Source organism: Saccopteryx bilineata, chromosome 7, assembly GCF_036850765.1.
Source record: "Saccopteryx bilineata isolate mSacBil1 chromosome 7, mSacBil1_pri_phased_curated, whole genome shotgun sequence".
NCBI classification, from domain to species: Eukaryota; Metazoa; Chordata; class Mammalia; order Chiroptera; family Emballonuridae; genus Saccopteryx; species Saccopteryx bilineata.
In genome coordinates this window covers 18,781,446-18,803,079 of record NC_089496.1, presented here as the reverse complement: position 1 = coordinate 18,803,079, position 21,634 = coordinate 18,781,446, and the positions used below count along the sequence as shown (strand labels likewise).

General features: G+C 39.7%; 1 protein-coding gene across 11 annotated transcripts in view; it reads right to left on the bottom strand.

Annotated features, from left to right (window-relative positions):
* The window catches only part of ADAM22 (ADAM metallopeptidase domain 22), a 273,466-nt gene that overhangs the window by 31,069 nt on the left and 220,763 nt on the right, over positions 1-21,634 (bottom strand). For all 11 annotated transcript variants that reach the window (XM_066238167.1, XM_066238155.1, XM_066238156.1 and 8 more), the window contains exons 22-24: positions 8,003-8,122; positions 5,022-5,190; positions 223-337 (exon numbers count right to left, since the gene is read on the bottom strand). In XM_066238167.1, the coding sequence (XP_066094264.1) occupies positions 223-337; positions 5,022-5,190; positions 8,003-8,122 (404 nt within the window). The remainder of the gene's footprint in view (positions 1-222; positions 338-5,021; positions 5,191-8,002; positions 8,123-21,634) is intronic.

The window sequence follows — 21,634 nt, the reverse complement described above, 5'->3', positions numbered from 1 at the left end:
ACGTAGGACAAGATAATGCTAAAACAGTAGACTGAGTTATATTCAATATGAGAAATCATTACAATTTAATGAAATGATCAGTTTTAGAATGTGGACCCAGTTGTATATTGTAATTCATTACTGTCTGGGTTTAATTTATATCTGAGTTATAAAAATAATCCAGTTTTCTCATCCCTTGTGTGTAGGGGCTACATACACTGTGGTATGTCACGGGGTACCTACCGTTGCCAGCCAGAGTGATGCCAGTCTTTGCATCGTCGTTGAGCGGGAAGTAAGTGCTGCAGTCGGCACCGACCCAGTGTCTGTCACACACACACCTCAGCTCGTTGCTGCACACCTGGAACCCACATCAATCTAGAGTAAAAACTGGTGCACAGGCGTGATAAAGAAGCATCCGCTTCTCATGATTAGATGCCTACAATTTGATGCTAGTGAAAATGACTGGTACTAATGTTATTTGCCAATGTATGAGACGCACCATTTTTCGAAAGATTTTGGGTCTAAAAACTGGGTGTGTCTTATACAGTGGTTGTAGCATTTCAAATGCCATAGATGGAACTGAGGACAAGGCAATATATAAAGACAGTGATTCGTCATCAGACACAGATGAGGACAAGCTCATGGATGGGAGTTTTGACAGTGATGAGGAGTTGTATGAATTTTATTATGAATAAAACTTGAGTTCAATCAATAATATGTAATTTCAGTACTCAAAATTAAGGTGTGTCTTATACATGGGAGGATCTTATACATGGGGAAATACGGTAATTACTTATTTCTTACCCATGTACCTAAAAAATATTTTCAAGAGATCAATAGTTGACCCAAAGAGAATAAATTTTAACAGAGGAATGAATTTATATGTCTAAAAAACAATCAATGGAGTTATTGTTTTGAATTTCATTAACTTCAATTTTATAAAAGGGAGATTTTAAAAACTAAGCAGAAATAAAATCATTGGCCAATTATCCAAAACAAAGGTTTCTTTCTTCCAAAGAAAGGGTCTTTATATTAAAACCTTATTCATCTTTCAGAAAGCAGATGAGATAAAAAGTAATCTGACAAAGAGGGCGGCCTGATGCTTTGCAATAGCCTGAGAAGAAAACATCACAAAGCTATCAGCTGCGCCCTTGACACAAATACAGATTAGCTTCTTCATGGTCACAGAAAATAAGAGCTTCCTCTAGCGAAGCACAGGAAAAAAAATTCACAGAAAAATGGCGCCTATTTTTAAAAAATTATCAGGCAATCCTGTCTTCATTTATATACCCCGGAAACAGAATCTAGACTCAGATCTTATAATTCAGAACAGTTTTTGTTTTGTTTTTTTGTATTTTTCTGAAGTTGGAAACGGGGAGGCAGACAGACTCCCACATGCGCCCAACCGGGATCCACCCGGCATGCCCACCAGGGGGCGATGCTCTGCCCATCTGGGGCGCTGCTCTGTTACATCCAGAGCCATTCTAGCGCCTGAGGCAGAGACCATAGAGCCATCCTCAGCGCCTGGGCCAACTTTGCTCCAATGAAGCCTTGGCTGTGGGAGAGGAAGAGAGAGACAGAGAGGAAGGAGAGGGGCAGGGGTGGAGAAGCAGATGGGTGCTTCTCCTGTGTGCCCTGGCCAGGAATCGAACCCCAGACTCCTGCACGCCAGGCCGACGCTCTACCACTGAGCCAACAGGCCAGGGCCAGAACAGCTTTAAATGGAGTGGGAGGGAAGAGAGTTTAGTTAGGTTTGAGAGCAGAGTTCTTCAGGAGGTAGATTTCACTGGATAGGTTTGTCTTTGGTCTGATCTAATTTGCCAGAATATGACATCTACCCACATCTAAATGTAATTTTAAAATATGATTAACAAATTACAAATCTTGAATTAATTCAGATTAAAAAATTTCTGTTGATTAACAAATATGCAGGAAGAAAAAGGTTTAGGCTTCAAGTCAGAAGGCCTGAATTCGAGTCCCCATTTCACCACTGTCTTTTTTTTTTCTGGTTTAAAATAATTTTTTAGTGCCCAGAATATTTTTTTCTTGTGTCTTGTGTTTTCATTTTCTTGTTTTTTTAATAAGTTTAAATTTAAACTTAGGGAAGCTTGCCTCTGTCTTGTAAAACAAAATTAAAGCTTTTATATCATGTGCTAAACTGATTTCATTTTAAGAGAAAGATGGTAGTTACCTTGCAAAATTAAAATTTCCAGGGGTCTCCAAACTTTTTGCACAGGGGGCCAGTTCACTGTCCCTCAGACCATTGGAGGGCTGCCAAATACAGTGGTCCTCTCACTGACCACCAATGAAAGAGGTGCCCTTTCCAGAAGTGCAGTGGGGACTGGATAAATGGCCTCAGGGGGCCGCATTGCGGCCCGCGGGACGTAGTTTGGGGACGCCTGATTTATACCATAAATGATGCAGGTCTAAGTCTGGCCGTACTAAAAAGAGACAAGAGCATTGTTGACAAAATTATTTGCTTGGTGGCATTTGTGGAAAAGAAGCTCTTGCAAATTTCTAAAACAACAATGAACTCTGTTAGGATATTCTAAAATGTGTTACAGGCTGAAAGGGACCAAGGATAGTAAAATGCCTCAGCGGAGTTTGAATAAAACACTGGATCTGAGAGTTACTAAAGCTTGGATATGCAAGAATAGGGTTGCAGGTTGGGTCATGCTTACAACAGTCTCAAGTTCAAATAAGCTACTGTGACAATACACCAGTTCCAGGTCCCACTCTTTTCTTCAGTAGGTGCTGGAAGACAGTGTCCTCAGTTGTAGTCCTATAGAAATGCTCTACTTCCAATACAGCCCCAGAGCCAAAACAGAAAAGGGAAGAGATGCCATGAACACCACTAAGTGATTCTGCAGAGAAAATACCCCCTTCTTCGCAGCTCTTTTCCTCAGGCTTAAAGACACAGAATGTGTAGGGCCTGAAATGAAATGCTGTCAGGCCTACTGGAAGTCAGACCCAGGCTACACTTCCTTCCAAGCATCAACTTTCTCTCCTTCTGCAGCTTCTTCTGAGAGCCCTGGTCCCTACTGGTGCCCGTTTCCACATCAAACACAGTCTGCCCATCTCCCTGTGGGGGAGGGCTGGCGCAGTGAGAACAGCCATGTCCACTGTGGATGCAAGATGAAGAAGGGCCGTGTTCCAGCCCCCCATTCTTCCCAATGCCGTCATCATTGCCATTGCTGCTGTTCAGGGGCGGCTCCACCCAGGAACTGGTGAGGCCGGCTGACACGGGCAAAGGCAGTTGTTATTGTTATGAAGCCTCGCGGCTGCTTTACTAAATGAGATGACATTGCTGGGCGACAGGAAGAGCTGTGGTCGCAGCTGGACTGGCTCTGGGCCTCGTGCAGCAACACAACAATCGCCACTGTCTTACCAACTGGCTTCTCCACATACCAGTTTCCCTATCACACAACAGCACCAGTGATAAAGTGACAAGTATACGGTGAGTGAAGAGCCATAGCTCACATTTATAGAAAAAATGGCACAGGCATAGTGTTGAGTATTATACATAAGTTACAAATAATTAACTCATTGATTTGTCACAAAAATCCTGTAAAGTAGGCAATATTATTTTTCCCACTTTATAGAGAAAGACAGGCTAAGTAATTTGCTGAGTCAGAGAAGCTAAGTAATTTGCCCAATCTTACACAGTTAGTAAGAAGAAATACAGCTGGGATTCAAACTCAAGCCTGTCTGATTCTAAGTCCATATTCTCAACAGTACATAAGTATATCTACTGAATTTTTCATTTAAACTTTTGCCACATAGAGTTTAGTTACTTTAAGTTAAAAATACAAGGGCTATAACATTTCTGTGCATAAATAATTACTGTACATGATTTGCACACTATATGCCACTTGACTTACTTGTGTTTATCTCTCTTATACTCATTCGTCAAACAAATGGCTAAATAACACAACTTTGGTCTGTGTATTACATACTCAGGATAACTAGATGAATAAGTATGGTAATTCATTAACATGAATGACCAAGAAAAATTTTGCATTATTCTTTTCTGCTGTCCCCCCAAAATATATATATTTCCCTCTAACATCCTCTTACTAAGGTTAGAAGACTTAGCAGACCCTTCATAGAAGCAGAGCTCTTTACTGTATGCTTTCTCTATTCTCATATGCCATAGGAATTCCTACCCATTAGCAAAGAGTAACAATTACTGAGGGCTCACTAAGGAAATTTTGGCATGTCCCTTGGGGACAGACATGGAATGACCAGGATGGCAGGCTTCCATTCCAGAACAGGGATCCTTACCTCAACTAGATCATAAACCAGTTCAAGCAAAGAATCTGGGTAAAGGATTGAGGGTAAGAAGAAAATCACAACACATGCCAAAAATAAAAGAACCAAAAAGGTTTTGTCAGTATTGGAATTCCTGACTGAGATGCAAAAAATGCAATCACTAACAGAACATGCTATTTAACCTATAATCTTACTCCTGTAGGACCTAGATGAGCAGTTATGACTGAAAAAATAGAATTCAGTAATTTAAACAATGCCATTCTTCCTATTCATCTGTGAGAAACATTTCTCTAAGGTACTCTGGATGTTTTGTTTGTTTTTTTCCAGGCATTCTCAGTTGATTAACACCGGCCTGGCTACAGTTCCTAACAGTCTGTCCCAACCGGTCAGTGCCCGGGCCACACCAAGTGTTAAATATTGTGGCCACCGCCCTGCTTTTTACTCCCTTTTTATCCTGCCATAGTTTGTTAAAACTTGTCTCTTAGATCACTCGTAGAAAACTGGTATTTTGTGTATGAGACTACATTAAAATAATAAGAGAGGAAAATGAAAGAGTTTGATTAGAAGATTATACTGTTTCTTATTACCAGGATTTTGCAGCTTACACATCATTAATACATAACTATGACAAAATAACTGTTCCCATACCAGCTTAGAAACGTGGACAAGCATGTCTTGCATTATTAGAGAAACAAGCAGTTTGGGGTCATAACATCTCTGTGATGTAAAAAGAATGAGTAATTCCCCATGGGGAGGTGCTCAATACTTACTCCATTTCCTGAGCAAACAGTGCCTTCTTTATTGCTTACACATGTACTGAAGTTGAAGGAGGCCACAGGAAGACACCTGTGTTCTAAGCACATCATTTGGGGACCACAAGGTGTCCCATCTTCTACATAGCCAAGGTCTACATCTTCTTCAAGCTTAACATGCCCACCACTGAAAATAAATTGAGAGAAAAAAGGGGACTCCATCAATTCACATTTCATTTTGAGATATGCTTCAACACTAAAAAGTAGGCAATATCACTTTTCTACTTTCTATATATTATCTAATAAAAAAACTATAGCACAAGCATTTTCCTGTAAATGGAAGCAATTTAATCTTTTGATCTAATTCTTTTCAGAGATACTAATATATTTTAGGATTTAAATATAATTATTATAACAAATGCTTGAATTTAAACAGCTTTATAAGTTTGCTTTGACATCATGTACAAGTCAAGTAAGCCATTATTACTAGTATCTGATTCGATAAGTAAGTAGGTTTTAAGATTTTAAATGTGGCCTTGGCTGGTTGGCTCAGTGGTAGAGGGTCAGCCTGGCGTGTGGAAGTCCAGGTCAGGGCACACAGGAGAAGCACCCATCTGCTTCTCCACACTTCCCCTCTCCCTTCTCTCTCTCTCTTCCCCTTCTGCAGTCAAGGCTCCATTGCAGCAAGTTGGCCCGGGTGCTGAGGATGGCTCCACGGCCTTGTCTCAGGTGCTAAAATGGCTCCGGTTGCAATGGAACAACAGCCTCAGATGGGTAGAGCATCGCCCCCTGGTGGGCATGCCAGGTAGATCTTGGTTGGGCTTGAAGAAGATGTATGTGCACATACCGGTATCTGTCTCTCTGCCTCCCCACTTCTCACTTAAGAAAAATACAAAAAAAGATTTCAAATGTGTTTTGGACAAAATAAGAACTGATTTTGGTTTATATTTCCCAAAACAATTGCTATATTTACAAATTACCTTGACCATGGCTAAACTAGTCTAACTTCACCATTCAATATAGCAAACTTGCACATTATATAGGAATTAAAAAATAAACAATAGAAATTGAAAATGTACCTTTAGAATCAACTTATCCATATAGTACCATGTCAATATCTCCATTCATTTTATTAATATTTATCAAAATTATACATGCAAAGAGTTTAAAGTGTTGAATAGATAAAATTAGGGTTTTTTTTTTCTTTTTACAGGGACAGAGAGAGAGTCAGAGAGAGGGATAGATAGAGACAGACAGGAACGGAGAGAGATGAGAAGCATCAATCATCAGTTTTTTGTTGTGACACCTTAGTTGTTCACTGATTGCTTTCTCATATGTGCCTTGACTGTGGGCCTTCAGCAGACCGAGTAACCCCTTGCTCACGCCAGCGACCTTGGGGTCTTGAACCTGAGTCTTCGGCATCCCAGTCCGACGCTCTATCCACTGCGCTATCGCCTGGTCAGGCGATAAATTAGTTTTTAAATGTCAAAATCTCCATGCAAGATCTGTCTGACCGGCAGTTCATCTCCTGTGGCAATCCCTCCTGGAGCTCCCCAGGAGCTCCCCACGCCCCTCCCCTGCACCCTGCCCCTGGGGCAGAGCTGCAGGACTGGGATTCACCCTCACCATCCACTGGAGGACAGCCCTCGGTGGGGTCTTCATCCTAGACTCCCTTTCTCTTTCTTAGTTTACTCCTTTTTTTTGGTGGAGCACAATTTCCAGTAGCTCCCTGAGAAAGGATTGAAAGAGGAAAATGTGGGGGAAACCTGCATATCTAAAAGTATCAATATTTTCTATCCTCACCCTTGATTGCTGTTTTGCCTGAGACCATCAGCTCTAGATAATACTTTTGAATTACTCACTGACAGTTTTCTCTGTTCTTTATGATTTCTAGTCTAAATTGATAAACGCTTCAATATGATTTCTTTCCCTCTTTCACCCTAATTTCTGGAAGATAATCTCAACTACTGAGCTTAATTCCAGCCATCATGTTTTTAATTTCCAACAGCATTTTCTCCTTCCCTGAGTGTTCTTCACTTTCTAAAATGGCACTCTATTCTTGTTCCATGATAGAGGTCCTTAACGCTCATAAATATCAACAGGTGGTTTTTTTTCTAGTGGTTGTTTTTCTCTCTTTTTTTCATGTGACAGACTTCCTCCGCATGTCTGATAATTGTTCTTACACAATTAGGGGATATTTCAAAGTGAATATGAAGCAATAAAATATCCCCTCATTTTTGTGAGCGGTGTATTTGAGGTGTGGGAAATCCCAGCGCCTTCTGAGTGAGCATCAGTGAGGCTGGACCACTTCCATACCACCTTGATTTCAATATTGCCTGCTGTCCCTCAGGCTGGACGCTCACATCTTTCATGGGAGGATAAGCAATGCTCACTTAGCTGAGTCAGGGAAGCAATCTTATTGCTTCTTTAACAGAAAGACTTTAGCCCCTTCCCTGCCCCTTACTCCTTCCCTCCCTCTTTCACAGGTAACTGATGCTGCCCATTTTTTGAGCTTTTTGAAAACTGACAGTATATATTGGATTAGCTCTCAGTTTTCCATTAACTGCCTTGGAAATTTAGCTTCCTTAGTTTTGATAATCATTTGTCACATATCCATCCACCTTCCACATCCCAAATTGTTGTTGCTATGGCCTCTTCTCCCTTTCTCGCCTCCCTGTGGATATATGAATGTTAAAAAACAATCATTTAGTGTTACTATGGTGGGATCTCAGAAGAAAGAAAAAAGGTGCATATATTTATTTAATCCACTGATTTTACCCCAAAATTCACATTCCTTTTTCTTCATAAGAATGAAATGCAAACTAAACCCTAATTCTTTTCTTCCTTATGTTTCTTTTCTGTCCAGATTTACTCAAGATCCTCTAGCGACTAGATTCTTGTTCTGTTTACAAACACACATGTAAACTGCAAACAGAAGTATTCCTAAACCACCTTTCTCAGATGTCTGATGTTCTCGCAAAGTGGTTACAGACAGTTACCTGCAGTTTAACGTTCTTCCCTGCTGCACAACCACAGTAGATGTGATTTCACCGTCAAGTTCTCCGAGCCTTGGGATATTACCAATATTGGTACACAAAAGGTAACCGCAAAGGACATCCCTGTGTTAAAAAGTACCAATTATTTACTTTATAACCTTGTTTGCTTAGAACAATAATCTTACCTCATTTTAGCATTTCCTTTTCACCAACTACAGTGGTACCCTGAGATATGAGTTTAATTTGTTCTGTAACCAAGCTCATAAGTCAGTCAACTCGTATATCAAATTTCTCCCACTTAAAATAATTGAAATAATTTAATCCGTTCCAGCCCTGTGAAACATCCCCAAACTATCCTAAATTATGAAAAAAGACATGTTTTTAATTAAGAAACACACATGTATACTTTACCAATGCATAACAAAATATATGAAATAAAAGAAAAAAGTGTTCTTTAGTACTGTATTCTTACCTTGGAGATAGATGAGTGCAGCTAACGGAGGTGAAGGGAGGGAGGAAGGGATGCAGGCACTGTAGACACGTAAACTAAAACTGCACTTTCTTAACACTAAATGTAAACTAAAACTGCATTTTCTTAACACTAAATGTAAACTAAAACTGCATTTTCTTTAAACAAAACTAAAACTGCACTTTTTTTACTTAAAATGAAACCACAAAAACTTAATTGTAAAAAAATACACTTCCTTAACTTTAAATTTAACCTAAGCTTAACATTATGTATTTTTCATTTAATCATCACCTGTTTTTGCTTTTTTGGCTGCACTTTCGGCACTTTCACTTGCAGGACTTTTGAATAAAAATCTATCCAAAGAGGTTTGCTTTTGCCTGTCTTTTAAAATGTTACGGAAATGTGACAAACAAGTGTCATTAAAAAGTGATGAAACACGACCAGTTGAACTTTTTCTGGGTGTTTATTTTCATTGGAACTTGAAAGCTTCTCCCACATTGCCAGCATGTCTTTAATTTCACTTGTAGAAATCACTTCCTCCAACTGTACCTCCTCCTCACTACTAATCTCTTGCAGAAGCTCCGTATGTTGCATCATCTGTAGCTCCTACAACTCCTCAGTTGAGAGTTCCTCCTCACGTTCCTCGACGAGCTAGTTTACATCACCCTCATCTACCTCCAGACCCATCGACTTTCTGAGGGACACAATCTCCTCCAACGCTTCTACCTTGGTTTCGATCTCTGGTTCGAATCCTTCGAAGTCCCTGTCTGCAACAACATCAGGCAATAACATTTTCCATGCTGAGTTCAAGGTTCTTTTTAATAATGCATAAACATATCACGATGTTGTAGTGATCTTTCCAAAACTCTTGAAGGGTTAGAGTTGTATTCTCAGTCACCTCAAATCAGCAGCGAACAAGTGCTTTGTATAAAGCTTTTTAAAGTTGGAAAATGACCAACTTTAAAATGACCTGCTGATCCATAGGTTGCAAGACTGAAGTCATGTTGGGTGGAAGGTAGAGGACTTTCACGAACTTGAACTCATCGAGAATGTCATCTTCAAGACCAGGTGGGTGGGCTGGAGTATTATCAAGTATTAGTAAGGCTTTCATCAGGAGTTTATTTTCTTGAAGATATTTCTTCACTGCAGGACCAAAGGCGAGATTTCCCCATACAATAAAAAACTGCCGCATAACCCATGCCCTAGGATTGGCACGCCACATATGCTGCAGTTTTTCTTTAAGAATTTTGTGAGTCTTCCAATGGCAAGAGAAGTGAAGGCAAAAATTAATGAATGGGACTACATCAGACTAAGAAGTTTTTGCTCAGCAAGAGAAACTGATAACAAAATAAACAGAAAGCCAACTAAATGGGAAATGATATTTTCAAACAACAGCTCAGATAAGGGCCTAATATCCAAAATATACAAAGAACTCATAAAACTCAACAACAAACAAACAAACAATCCAATAAAAAAATGGGAAGAGGACATGAACAGACACTTCTCCCAGGAGGAAGTACAAATGGCCAACAGATATATGAAAAGATGCTCATCTTCTTTAGTTATTAGAGAAATGCAAATCAAAACTGCAATGAGATACCACCTCACACCTGTTCGATTAGCTATTATTAACAAGACAGGTAATAGCAAATGTTGGAGAGGCTGTGGAGAAAAAGGAACCCTCATACACTGTTGGTGGGAATGTAAAGTAGTACAACCATTGTGGAAGAAAGTATGGTGGTTCCTCAAAAAACTGAAAATAGAACTACCTTATGACCCAGCAATCCCTCTACTGGGTATATACCCCAAAAACTCAGAAACATTGATACGTAAAGACACATGCAGCCCCATGTTCATTGCAGCATTGTTCACAGTGGCCAGGACATGGAAACAACCAAAAAGCCCGTCAATAGACAACTGGATAAAGAAGATGTGGCACATATACACTATGGAATACTACTCAGCCATAAGAAATGATGACATTGGATCATTTACAGCAAAATGGTGGGATCTTGATAACATTATACGAAGTGAAATAAGTAAATCAGAAAAAACCAGGAACTGCATTATTCCATACGTAGGTGGGACATAAAAGTGAAACTAAGAAACATTGATAAGAGTGTGGTGGTTACGGGGGGAGAGGGGAAAGGGAGAGGGAAAGGGGGAGGGGGAGGGGCACAAAGAAAACTAGATAGAAGGTGACAGAGGACAATCTGACTTTGGGTGATGGGTATGCAACATAATTGAAAGACAAGATAACCTGGACTTGTCGATCTTTGAATATATGTAACCTGATTTATTGATGTCGCCCCATTAAAAAAATAAAATTATAATAATAATAAAAAAAGAATTTTGTGAGTCTTAAAGGCTTGATTTTCAGAATGATACACTAGCAGTGGCTTTACTTTACAGTCACTGCTAGCATTTGCACACATGCAAGGGTCAGACGATCCTTCTTGGGTTTATGGCCTGGCAGCTTCTTCTCCTCTGCAGTGATGAAAGTCCTCCAGGGCATTTTTTCCCTAAACAATCCTGTTTCGTCACAGTTGAACACTTGTTGGGGGATGTATCCTTTCTTTGTGATAAGCACAGCAAAAGGTGCGATGTACTCCTCAGCTACCTTAACATCAGCACTCGCAACTTCACCATTCCTCACCACCGAGTGGATGCCAGATCTGTTCTTGAAATTTTCAAACCAGCTGTGACTTGCCTTAAACGTATCTTCTGCTGCCTCTTTTGAGGTTGATGGTTCTTTCTTCTTCAAGTCGTTGTAAATAATACGTGCCTTTTCGCATATTACAATCTCCGTCACTGTATCTCCTGCCAGCTCTTTCTCTTTCACCCACACCAGCAGAAGCTTCTCCATTTCTTCATGGATATTTGTCCTTAATTGGGACAGAAGGACAGAACTGCAGTTCCTTTCACTAGATTTCCACTTTTGATGGCATCCTTTTGTTTAAGGATGGTACAAATTGTAGATGTATTGCGGCCATACAGCCTTGCCAATTCAATCACTTGTACATCACGCTCATGTTTTTCTATTATTTCTTGCTTTACTTCTATTGACATTATGCTCTTCTTCTTCTCACCACTGTTGTTTTTTTTATTTTTATTTTTCCGGGACAACACCAAATTTTTATTGGATAATGCATAAGGTACATGGGTCATTGTATGGCTCTCACAGAATTATCTTTTTTTTTTAATTTATTTATTAAATTTAATGCAGTGACATTGATAAATCAGGGTACATATGTTGAAAGAAAACATCTCTAGATTATTTTGACATTTGATTGTGCTGTGTACCCCTCCTCCAAAGTTAAATTGTTTTCTGTCACCTTCCATCTGGTTTTCTTGTGCCCCTCCCCTCCCCCAAACCCTCTCTCCTTCTTCGCCCCATCCACCCTCCCCGCACCCCTACCCCTGTTGCCATCACATTCTTGTTCATGTCTCTGAGTCTCATTTTTTTTTTTTTTACAGAGGCAGAGATAGACAGGGACAGACAGACAGGAACGGAGAGAGATGAGAAGCATCAATCATCAGTTTCTCGTTGCGCGTTGCGACTTCTTAGTTGTTCATTGATTGCTTTCTCACATGTGCCTTGACCGCGGGCCTTCAGCAGACCGAGTAACCGCCTGCTGGAGCCAGTGACCTTGGGTCTAAGCTGGTGAGCTCTTTGCTCAAGCCAGATGAGCCCACGCTCAGGCTGGCGACCTCGGGGTCTCGAACCTGGGTCCTTCCGCATTCCAGTCCGACGCTCTATCCACTGCGCCACCACCTGGTCAGGCCTGAGTATCATTTTTATGTCCTTTCTATGTATGGATTCCTATAGTTCAGGGGTCCCCAAACTTTTTACACAGGGGGCCAGTTCACTGTCCCTCAGACCATTGGAGGGCCGGACTATAAAAAAAACTATGAACAAATCCCTATGCACACTGCACATATCTTATTTTAAAGTAAAAATACAAAATGGGAACAAATACAATATTTAAAATAAAGAACCAGTAAATTTAAATCAACAAACTGACCAGTATTTCAATGGGAACTATGCTCCTCTCACTGACCACCAACGAAAGAGGTGCCCCTTCCGGAAGTGCGGCGGGGGCAGATAAATGGCCTCAGGGGGCCGCATGTGGCCGGCGGGCCGTAGTTTGGGGACCCCTGATATTTTCTTATGGCTGAGTAGTATTCCATAGTATATATGTACCAAAGCTTGTTAATCCACTCGTCCTCTGACGGACACTTGGGCTGTTTCCAGATCTTCGCTATTGTAAACAATGATGCCACAAACATGGGGTGCATTTCTCCTTTTGGAGCCATTCTATGGTGTCCTTGGGGTATATTCCTAAAAGTGGGATAGCTGGGTCAAAAGGCAGTTCGATTTTCAGTTTTTTGAGGAATCTCCATACTGTTTTCCACAGAGGCTGCACCAGTCTGCATTCCCACCAGCAGTGCAGGAGGGTTCCCTTTTCTCCACATTCTCGCCAGCACTTAATTCTGTGTTGTTTTGTTGATGAGCGCCATTCTGGCTGGTGTGAGGTGATATCTCATTGTGGTTTTAATTTGCATTTCTCTAATGATTAGTGATGTTGAGCATTTTTTCATATGCCTATTGGCCATCTATATGTCCTCTTTGGAGAAGTGTCTATTCATCTCTTTTGCCCATTTTTGGATTGGATTGTTTGTCTTCTTGGTGTTGAGATTTACAAGTTCTTTATAAATTTTGGTTATTAACCCCTTATCAGACATATTGTCAAATATGTTCTCCCATTGTGTAGTTTGTCTTTTTATTCTGTTCTTGTTGTCTTTAGCTGTGCAAAAGCTTTTTAGTTTGATATAGTCCCATTTGTTTATCCTGTCTTTTATATCACTTGCCTGTGGAGATAAATCAGCAAATATATTGCTCCTAGAGATGTCGGGAGAGCTTACTGCCTATGTTTTCTTCTAAGATTCTTATGGTTTCACGGCCTACATTTAAGTCTTTTATCCATTTTGAGTTTATTTTTGTGAGAGGTGTAAGCTGATGATCTAGTTTCATTTTTTTGCAGGTAGCTGTCCAATTTTCCCAACACCATTTGTTAAAGAGGCTGTCTTTACTCCATTGTATTTCCTTACCTCCTTTGTAAAATATCAGTTCTCCACAGAACTGTGGCTTTATTTCTGGGTTCTCTGTTCTGTTCCATTGATTTATATGCCTGTTCTTATGCCAGTACCAGGCTGTTTTGAGTACAATGGCCTTGTAGTATAACTTGATATCAGGAAGTGTGATACCTCCCACTTTATTCTTCTTTTTTAAGATTGCTGAGGCTATTCGTGTTCTCTTTTGGTTCCATATAAATTTTTGGAATATGTGGTCTATATCTTTGAAGTATGTCATTGGTATTTTTTTTAATTTATTCATTTTTAGAGAGGAGAGAAAGAGAGACAGAGAGAGAGAGAGCAAGGAGCGAGAGATAGAGAAGGGGGGAGGAGCTGGAAGCATCAACTCCCATATATGCCTTGACCAGGCAAGCCCTGGGTTTTGAACCGGCGACCTCAACATTTCCAGGTCGACGCTTTATCCACTGTGCCACCACAGGTCAGGCCTGTCATTGGTATTTTAATTGGTATTGCATTGAATTTATAGATTGCTTTGGGTAAAATAGACATTTTTTTTTTTTGTATTTTTTTCTGAAGCTGGAAACGGGGAGAGACAGTCAGACAGACTCCCGCATGCGCCCGACCGGAATCCACCCGGCACGCCCACCAGGGGCGACGCTCTGCCCACCAGGGGGCGATGCTCTGCCCCTCTGGGGCGTCGCGCTCTGCCGCGACCAGAGCCACTCTAGCGCCTGGGGCAAAGGCCAAGGAGCCATCCCCAGCGCCCGGGACATCTTTGCTCCAATGGAGCCTTGGCTGCGGGAGGGGAAGAGAGAGACAGAGAGGAAGGAGGGGGTGGGGGTGGAGAAGCAAATGGGCGCTTCCCTATGTGCCCTGGCCGGGAATCGAACCCGGGTCCCCAGCACGCCAGGCCGACACTCTACCGCTGAGCCAACTGGCCAGGGCCTAAAATAGACATTTTAACGATGTTTATTCTTCCTAACCATGAGCACGGTATATGCTTCCACTTGTTTGTATCTTTCTTGATTTCTTTTATCAATGCTTTGTAATTTTCCGAGTACAAGTCGTTAGTCTCCTTGGTTAAGTTTACTCCTAGGTACTTTATTTTTTTGGTTGTAATTGTGAAGGGGATTGTTTCCTTAATTTCTCTTTCTGACTGTTCATTGTTGGTGTATAAAAATGCCTCTGATTTCCGAGTATTGATTTTATATCCTGCCACTTTGTTGAATTCATTTATCAGGTCCAGTAGCTTTTTGACTGAGACTTTAGGGTTTTCTATATACAATATCATATCATCTGCAAATAATGATAGTTTTACTTCTTATTTTCCAACTCGAATGCCTTTTATTTCTTCTTCTTGTCTGATTGCTGTAGCGAGGACTTCCAGGACTATGTTAAATAAGAGTGGTGAAAGGGGGCACCCCTGCCTTGTTCCTGATCTTAAGGGTATTGCTTTTAATTTTTGCCCATTGAGTATGATATTGGCTGTGGGTTTCTCATAGATGGCTTTTATCATGTTGAGGTATGTTCCCTGTATTCCCACTTTGCTGAGAGTTTTGATCATGAATGGGTGCTGTATTTTATCAAATGCTTTTTCTGCATCTATTGAAATTATCATGTGGCTTTTCTCCTTCTTTTTGTTTATATGATGAATCACATTGATTGATTTACAAATATTGTACCATCCTTGCCTCCCCAGAATAAATCCCACTTGATCATGGTGTATGATTTTTTCCATATATTGTTGGATCCGGTTTGCTAATATTTTGTTGAGGATTTTAGCATCTATATTCATCAGAGATATTGGTCTATAATTTTCTTTCTTTATGTTGTCTTTGCCTGGTTTTGGAATCAGAATTATGCTCGCCTCATAAAAGGAGCTTGGAAGTCTTCCTTCCTCTTGAATTTTTTGAAATAGTTTGAGAAGGATAGGAGTTAGTTCTCCTTTGAATATTTGGTAGAATTCCATTGTGAAGCCATTGGGCCCCGGACTTTTCTTTGTTGGGAGTTTTTTGATAACTGTTTCGATCTCCTTTGGTGTAATCGGTCTGTTTAAGTTTTCTGGTTCTTCCAGATTGATTTTTGGAAGATTGTATGTTTCAAGGAATTTGTCCATTTCATCTAGGTTGTCTAGTTTTTTGGCATACAGTTCTTCATAGTATTTTCTAACAATATTTTGTATTTCTGTTGTGTCAGTGGTTATTTCTCCTCTCTCATTTCTAATTTTATTTATTTGAGTCCTCTCTCTCTTTTTCTTGGTGAGTCTAATTAAAGGTTCATCAATCTTGTTTACCTTTTCAAAGAACCAGCTCCTAGTTTCACTGATCCTCTGTATTGTTTCTTTAGCCTCTATGTCATTTATTTCTGCTCTGACCTTTATTATTTCCTTCCTTCTACTACATTTGGGCTCTACTTGCTGTTCTTTTTCTAATTCTTTTAGATGCAAGGTTAAATTGTTTATTTGAGCTTTTTCTAGCTTCTGAAAGTGTGCTAGAAGGGGGAGGGGGAGGGGCACAAAGAAAACTAGATAGAAGGTGACAGAGGACATCTGACTTTGGGTGATGGGTATGCAACATAAGTGAACGACAAGAAAAAAAAAAAAGAAAGAAAGAAAGTGTGCCTGTAGTGCTATGAACTTCCCTCTCGGTACTGCTTTTGCTGTGTCCCATAAATTTTGAGTTGTTGTATGCTCATTGTCATTCGTTTCTAGGAATTTTTTTATTTCTTCTTTGATCTCAGTCATAATCCATTCATTATTTAACAACCTGCTATTTAGTTTCCATATGTTTGAGAATTTTTGAGCTTTTCTGTTGTGGTTCATTTCTAGTTTCATGCCATTGTGATCGGAGGAAGTGCTTGATACGATGTCAATCTTCTTAAATTTGTTGAGAGCACTTTTGTGTCCTAACATGTGATCTATCCTAGAGAATGTACCATGAGCACTTGAAAAGAATGTATATTCTGCTGCTTTAGGGTGAAAGTTCTGAAGATATCTATTAAATCGAGTTGATCTAGTGTTCCTAATAAGTCTGCTGTTTCTTTGTTAATTTTCTTTCTTGAGGATCTATCTAGTGATGTTAGTGGGGTATTGAAATCCCCTACTATTATAGTATTGCTGTTGATCTCGCCCTTTAAATCCATCAAAGTCTGCTTTATATATTTAGGTGCTCCTATATTAGGTGCATAGATATTTATAATAGTTATATCTTCCTGTTGGATTACTCCCTTTATCATTATGTAGTGGCCTTCTTTATCTCTTACTATATCCTTTGTTTTAAAGTCCAATTTGTCTGGTATAAGTATTGCTATCCCAGCGTTTTTTTTCATTTCCATTTGCATGAAATGGTTTTTTCCATGCTTTTACCTTCAATCTATGTGTATCTTTTGTTCTAAGGTGTGTCTTTTGTAGACAGCATATGTATGGGTCCTGTTTTCTTATCCATGCAGCTACCCTATGTCTTTTGATTGGATCATTTAATCCATTTACATTTATGGTTATTATTGATATGTAGTTGTTTATTGCCATTTTCTTCTATAAAGGTGTATTCCTTTTTTTGCTATATTCTTTTCCCTCTTTGATCTGTTTACAACAGGCCCCTTAACATTTCCTGCAGCATTGGTTTGGTTGCAATGAATTCCTTGAGTTGTTTTTTGTCTGGGATGCTTTTTATTTCTCCTTCGATTTTAAATGATAGCCTTGCTGGATTAAGTAGTCTTGATTGTAGGTTCTTGTTCTGCATTACTTTGAATATTTCTTGCCATTCCCTTCTGGCCTCAAGTGTTTCTGTTGAGAAGTCAGATGTCATCCTTATGAGGGCTCCTTTGTAGGTGATAACTTTTTTTTTTTATTATTCATTTTAGAAAGGAGAGAGAGAGGAGAGAGATAGAGAGAGAAGGGGGGGAGGAGCAGGAAGCATCAACTCCCATATGTGCCTTGACCAGGCAAGCCCAGGGTTTTGAACCGGCAACCTCAGTGTTCCCAGGTCGACGCTTTATCCACTGCGCCACCGCAGGTCAGGCCGATAACTTTTTTTTCTCTTGCAGCTTTTAATATTTTCTCTTTATCACTTAGCTTTGGTATTTTAATTATGATGTGTCTTGGTGTAAGTTTCTTTGGGTTTCTCTTTAATGGAGTCCTCTGTGCTTCTTGGACTTGTGAGAGTTTCTCTTGCATTAATTTAGGGAAGTTTTCAGCTATGATATGATTGAACAAAGTCTCTATCCCTTGTTCTTTTTCTTCTTCTTCAGGAACCCCTATGATGCAGATGTTATTTCTCTTCATGTTGTCACAGAGCTCTCTAAGGGTTTCCTCTGACTTTTTGAGTCTCTTTTCTCTTTTCTTCTCTGCTTTCATGCCTTCATTCCAGTTGTCCTCCAGCTCACTGATTCAATCCTCAGTTCTATCTATCTTGTTTTTAATTCCTTCCATTGTGGTCTTTATTTCTGATATTGTATTTGTCATCTCCGACTGATTCTTTTTTGATATTTCAATATTCTTTTTTATACTTGCTATTTTTTATTTAGGTGTTCATAATGACCATCCATTGTTGTTCTAAGATTCCTAAGCATCCTTACAATCATTATTTTGAACTCCGCATCTGGAAGTTTGATTATTTCCATATCACTCAGTTCATCTCCTGAAGGTGTCTCTTGTGGTTTCATTTGGATTGCACTTCTTTGTCTTCTCATTGTCTGCTTTGGGGTGTTTTTATTTGTAGAGCTAGTTGAGTCTAGGCTTGGTGTTGTCTGCCTCCAGTTTTCAGTTGTGTTATTTCTAGGTCTTCTTGGGTTAGTATCAGCTGTTATCTGTAATCCACTTTTGGATTTGGGCAGCTTTGAAGTCTTGATTTGTTTGTTTTCTTAACAGGTGATAGTCTTTTTACTGATCTCAGCAGGGGGCTTCCTTGAAACTGTATCCAGGAATGGGATGGGTGTAACCTGAGACTCTGAAGGCCTCTTTAGCCAATTAATCTCTCTGGGGGCAGGGTGTTTTCTCAGCTTCAGTAGAGGGAGGTGTATCTCAGATCTCCACGGAGACCTGAGTTACTGCCCCTCCTCCTCACTTCTTGTTTTCAGCTGTGTCTTGTTGCGCTGATTGGAGCTGGAGAGATGTCCGGAGATCTCTGATCCGGAAGCACTTCAGCTCTGTTTTGTGAAAGGTTCAGTCCCTCCCCCAGCTATGGCCGCCTCCAGCACGGATGAGTCAGCTTTTTTAGGTTGTCTCCTTCATTCCTTAGCCCCTCACAGTCTGTCCCTCTCTCTTTTCTTTCCGCCTGGGAGATAAGCTGGTCTTTGCAACACATCTCGCTCTCTGGTCGCCAGGCAAGTGGCTGTGAGCAGTAGTTTCTGCTCTTTTCCCTTGTGTGAGATTCCCTCTGGGCTCTCAGCCTCACCACCCCCCTCCATTCCTGTAAGCAGGGGAGATTCAGGTGCCCCCTACCAGGTTTGTTGTGGCTTCTTCTTTGCTCCTTGGTTTTTGAGAGCTGTTCTTGTAGTTCAGAGTTGGTTTTTCATGCTGTTTTTTCCTAAATTGATTTGTATTCCAGTTTGGTGGTGAGAGCTGGGTGTCTGTGCGTCTGCCTACTCCGCTGCCATCTTTTTCTAATCCCTCACCACTGTTCTTTACACTCACTTTCTTTGGCCCCATGATAGCACACAAAGAAAGTTAGTAAAAAATGCAAAAATGATGCAAAAACGAGTACAGCGCACAAGATTCGACTTGATTCTGCAGGTAACACATGAGAAAGAACAAAATGCTGGTTTTGTTCTTCCGATAATGGACCCATGCACTAACGTGCCAACTAGCAGCAGCTTCTCGAATCACGACTCGTATCTCAGAATTTTGCTTGGATCTCACACAAAGATATTGACCGAGTTGTAGCTCGTATCTTAAAAAAATCCATATGTTGGTTGGTCTGCTCGTATCTCAAGGTACCACTGTATATTATTTGCTCAAGCTACATGCAAAATAATTCCAAATTAGTTTATTCCAGCTTTAAAACATGGGCTCTCTGAAACTTGTATTGGTGCACCAAAATACTAATTGTTTTCTAGCTTTTGCTTTATTGTCCATTAGTTCAAGTACAGTGGTATCATGAGATACGAACAGACCAACATACGAATTTTTTAAGATACGAGCTGTGATTTGGTCCATATTTTTGTTTGAGATCCGAGCGAAATTCTGAGATATGAGTCATGATTCAGGAAGCTGCTGCTAGTTGGCACATTGGCGCATGGGTCCAGTATTGGCAGTTTGATATACAAGTTGACTGACTTATGAGCTCAGTTACATAACAAATTAAATTCATATCTCAAGGTACCACTGTATTTACTGAAAAGAAATTGCCCATTAAATACAATTCTTTCATATCAGACTCTAGCTATAACATGTTACTGAATATGCCAAAGCATTTTTTAAAAATATTTAATAAGTGAATGAATGACCTTTGGATGAATATTCTTTTGGAATACAGTTCTTTTTTCAACCTGTTTTCCCAACAATTAATAGAAAGATAACATGTATGCATGAGCACACATGCACACGTGCATGCACACACACATACACATTTATAGATTCTAGATCACGTAGGCTGATGAGCCCTTGTTCAATATATATCACTATTCCCCCAGCATCACAAACAATTCTACTTTAACTTATATTTTCACAGGTGTTAAATACTATCTTACATGTTCTCTATATCTAACACATTTTAATTATTAATGTAGGTCCTGATAAAGATATATTCTAATAAATATCTTGTAAAGACTGATTAGTAGGCCATCAACATTACATATGAAAATATTAGGCTTTATCAGATAGAGAAAAGGGAAAAATTAGGACTTGTATCTATCACCAAAACAGAAACAAATGTATTAATTCAGTCTTTAAAAATAACTTATGAAAGTTATATCATCATTTTATCAAGTGCCTATCATAAACAAAATGCTTAACATAGAAAATATATTCAACATTGTTTCTGAGTGTCATTTATGTGTGTGGAGCTTATTAAGTACTTTAGGCTATATAAAGAAAATTAGACATGATTTCTATCTTCAAGGAAATTAAACCCTGGATGAGAAAAGAAGCCACCTGCCCAAACATCACAGAGCACTAATTTGGGAAGAAGGGCCCTAAGAACAGCACAAACGGCTGTGGGAGTTCTGAGAAAAGGGAGGTGATTTATTTTTAGACTAAATCCAGAAATAATTTATATATAAAGTACTGTCCAAGCAGATCTTTGAAGATTGGATACATTTTTCACTGGTAACAAAGTGGGTATAAAGAGAGCCTCTGGGGAAATGATTAGCACAGTCACAAAGGCAGGACAGTATAATATACCTATCAGAAATGCAAGATTTGCTCAACTCTGGAAGAGCAGAGAATATAAAACAAAAAAATGGAGGGCTGGGGGCCAGTTGTGAAGGAGGTACAGTGCCACGCTAAGATTCCATTGTGTTTGTGAAACAAAATAATATGACATTCTACAAAGCAGTTCAAATAGAATTCGGAAATCAGACTGCCTGAATTCCGATTCTGCTTTTATTATATCTTAATTCTATGACTTTGGTCAAATTAGTAAACTGTGCCTCAGTTTTCTCTTCCATAAAATGAGGAGAACAGACATAAAGATTAAATGACATAGATCAGATAAAACATCATACAGTGCAAAGCACACAGTGTGCATTTAATCTGTGTTGAGTATTATTCTGACTATTAATTAGCTATGTGCAACCAGTGAAATTTGAACAAAGAACTGACATGGCAGAATGATTCAGTAGACTATCCTGAGGGCAGCCTGTTAGAGATTAGTGGTATACAAAACTGGAGGCCTTGGTAACAGCTGAAAAGTTAACATAGGTCTTAGTCAGGCCCTTAATGAATGCAATAGGGATGGAAATAAAGGAATGAACTAAAGACAAATGGTGGGAGAGTAAAAGGGAAGAATCAACATGATTTGCATGTGGACAATGTGCTAGAGGGAAGGAGGAGTCCAGGATCATCTCATTCGGAAACTTCTAAGTGGGACAGTGAGATATTAGGACTCTTGGACAAAACGGTGGTTTAGAAA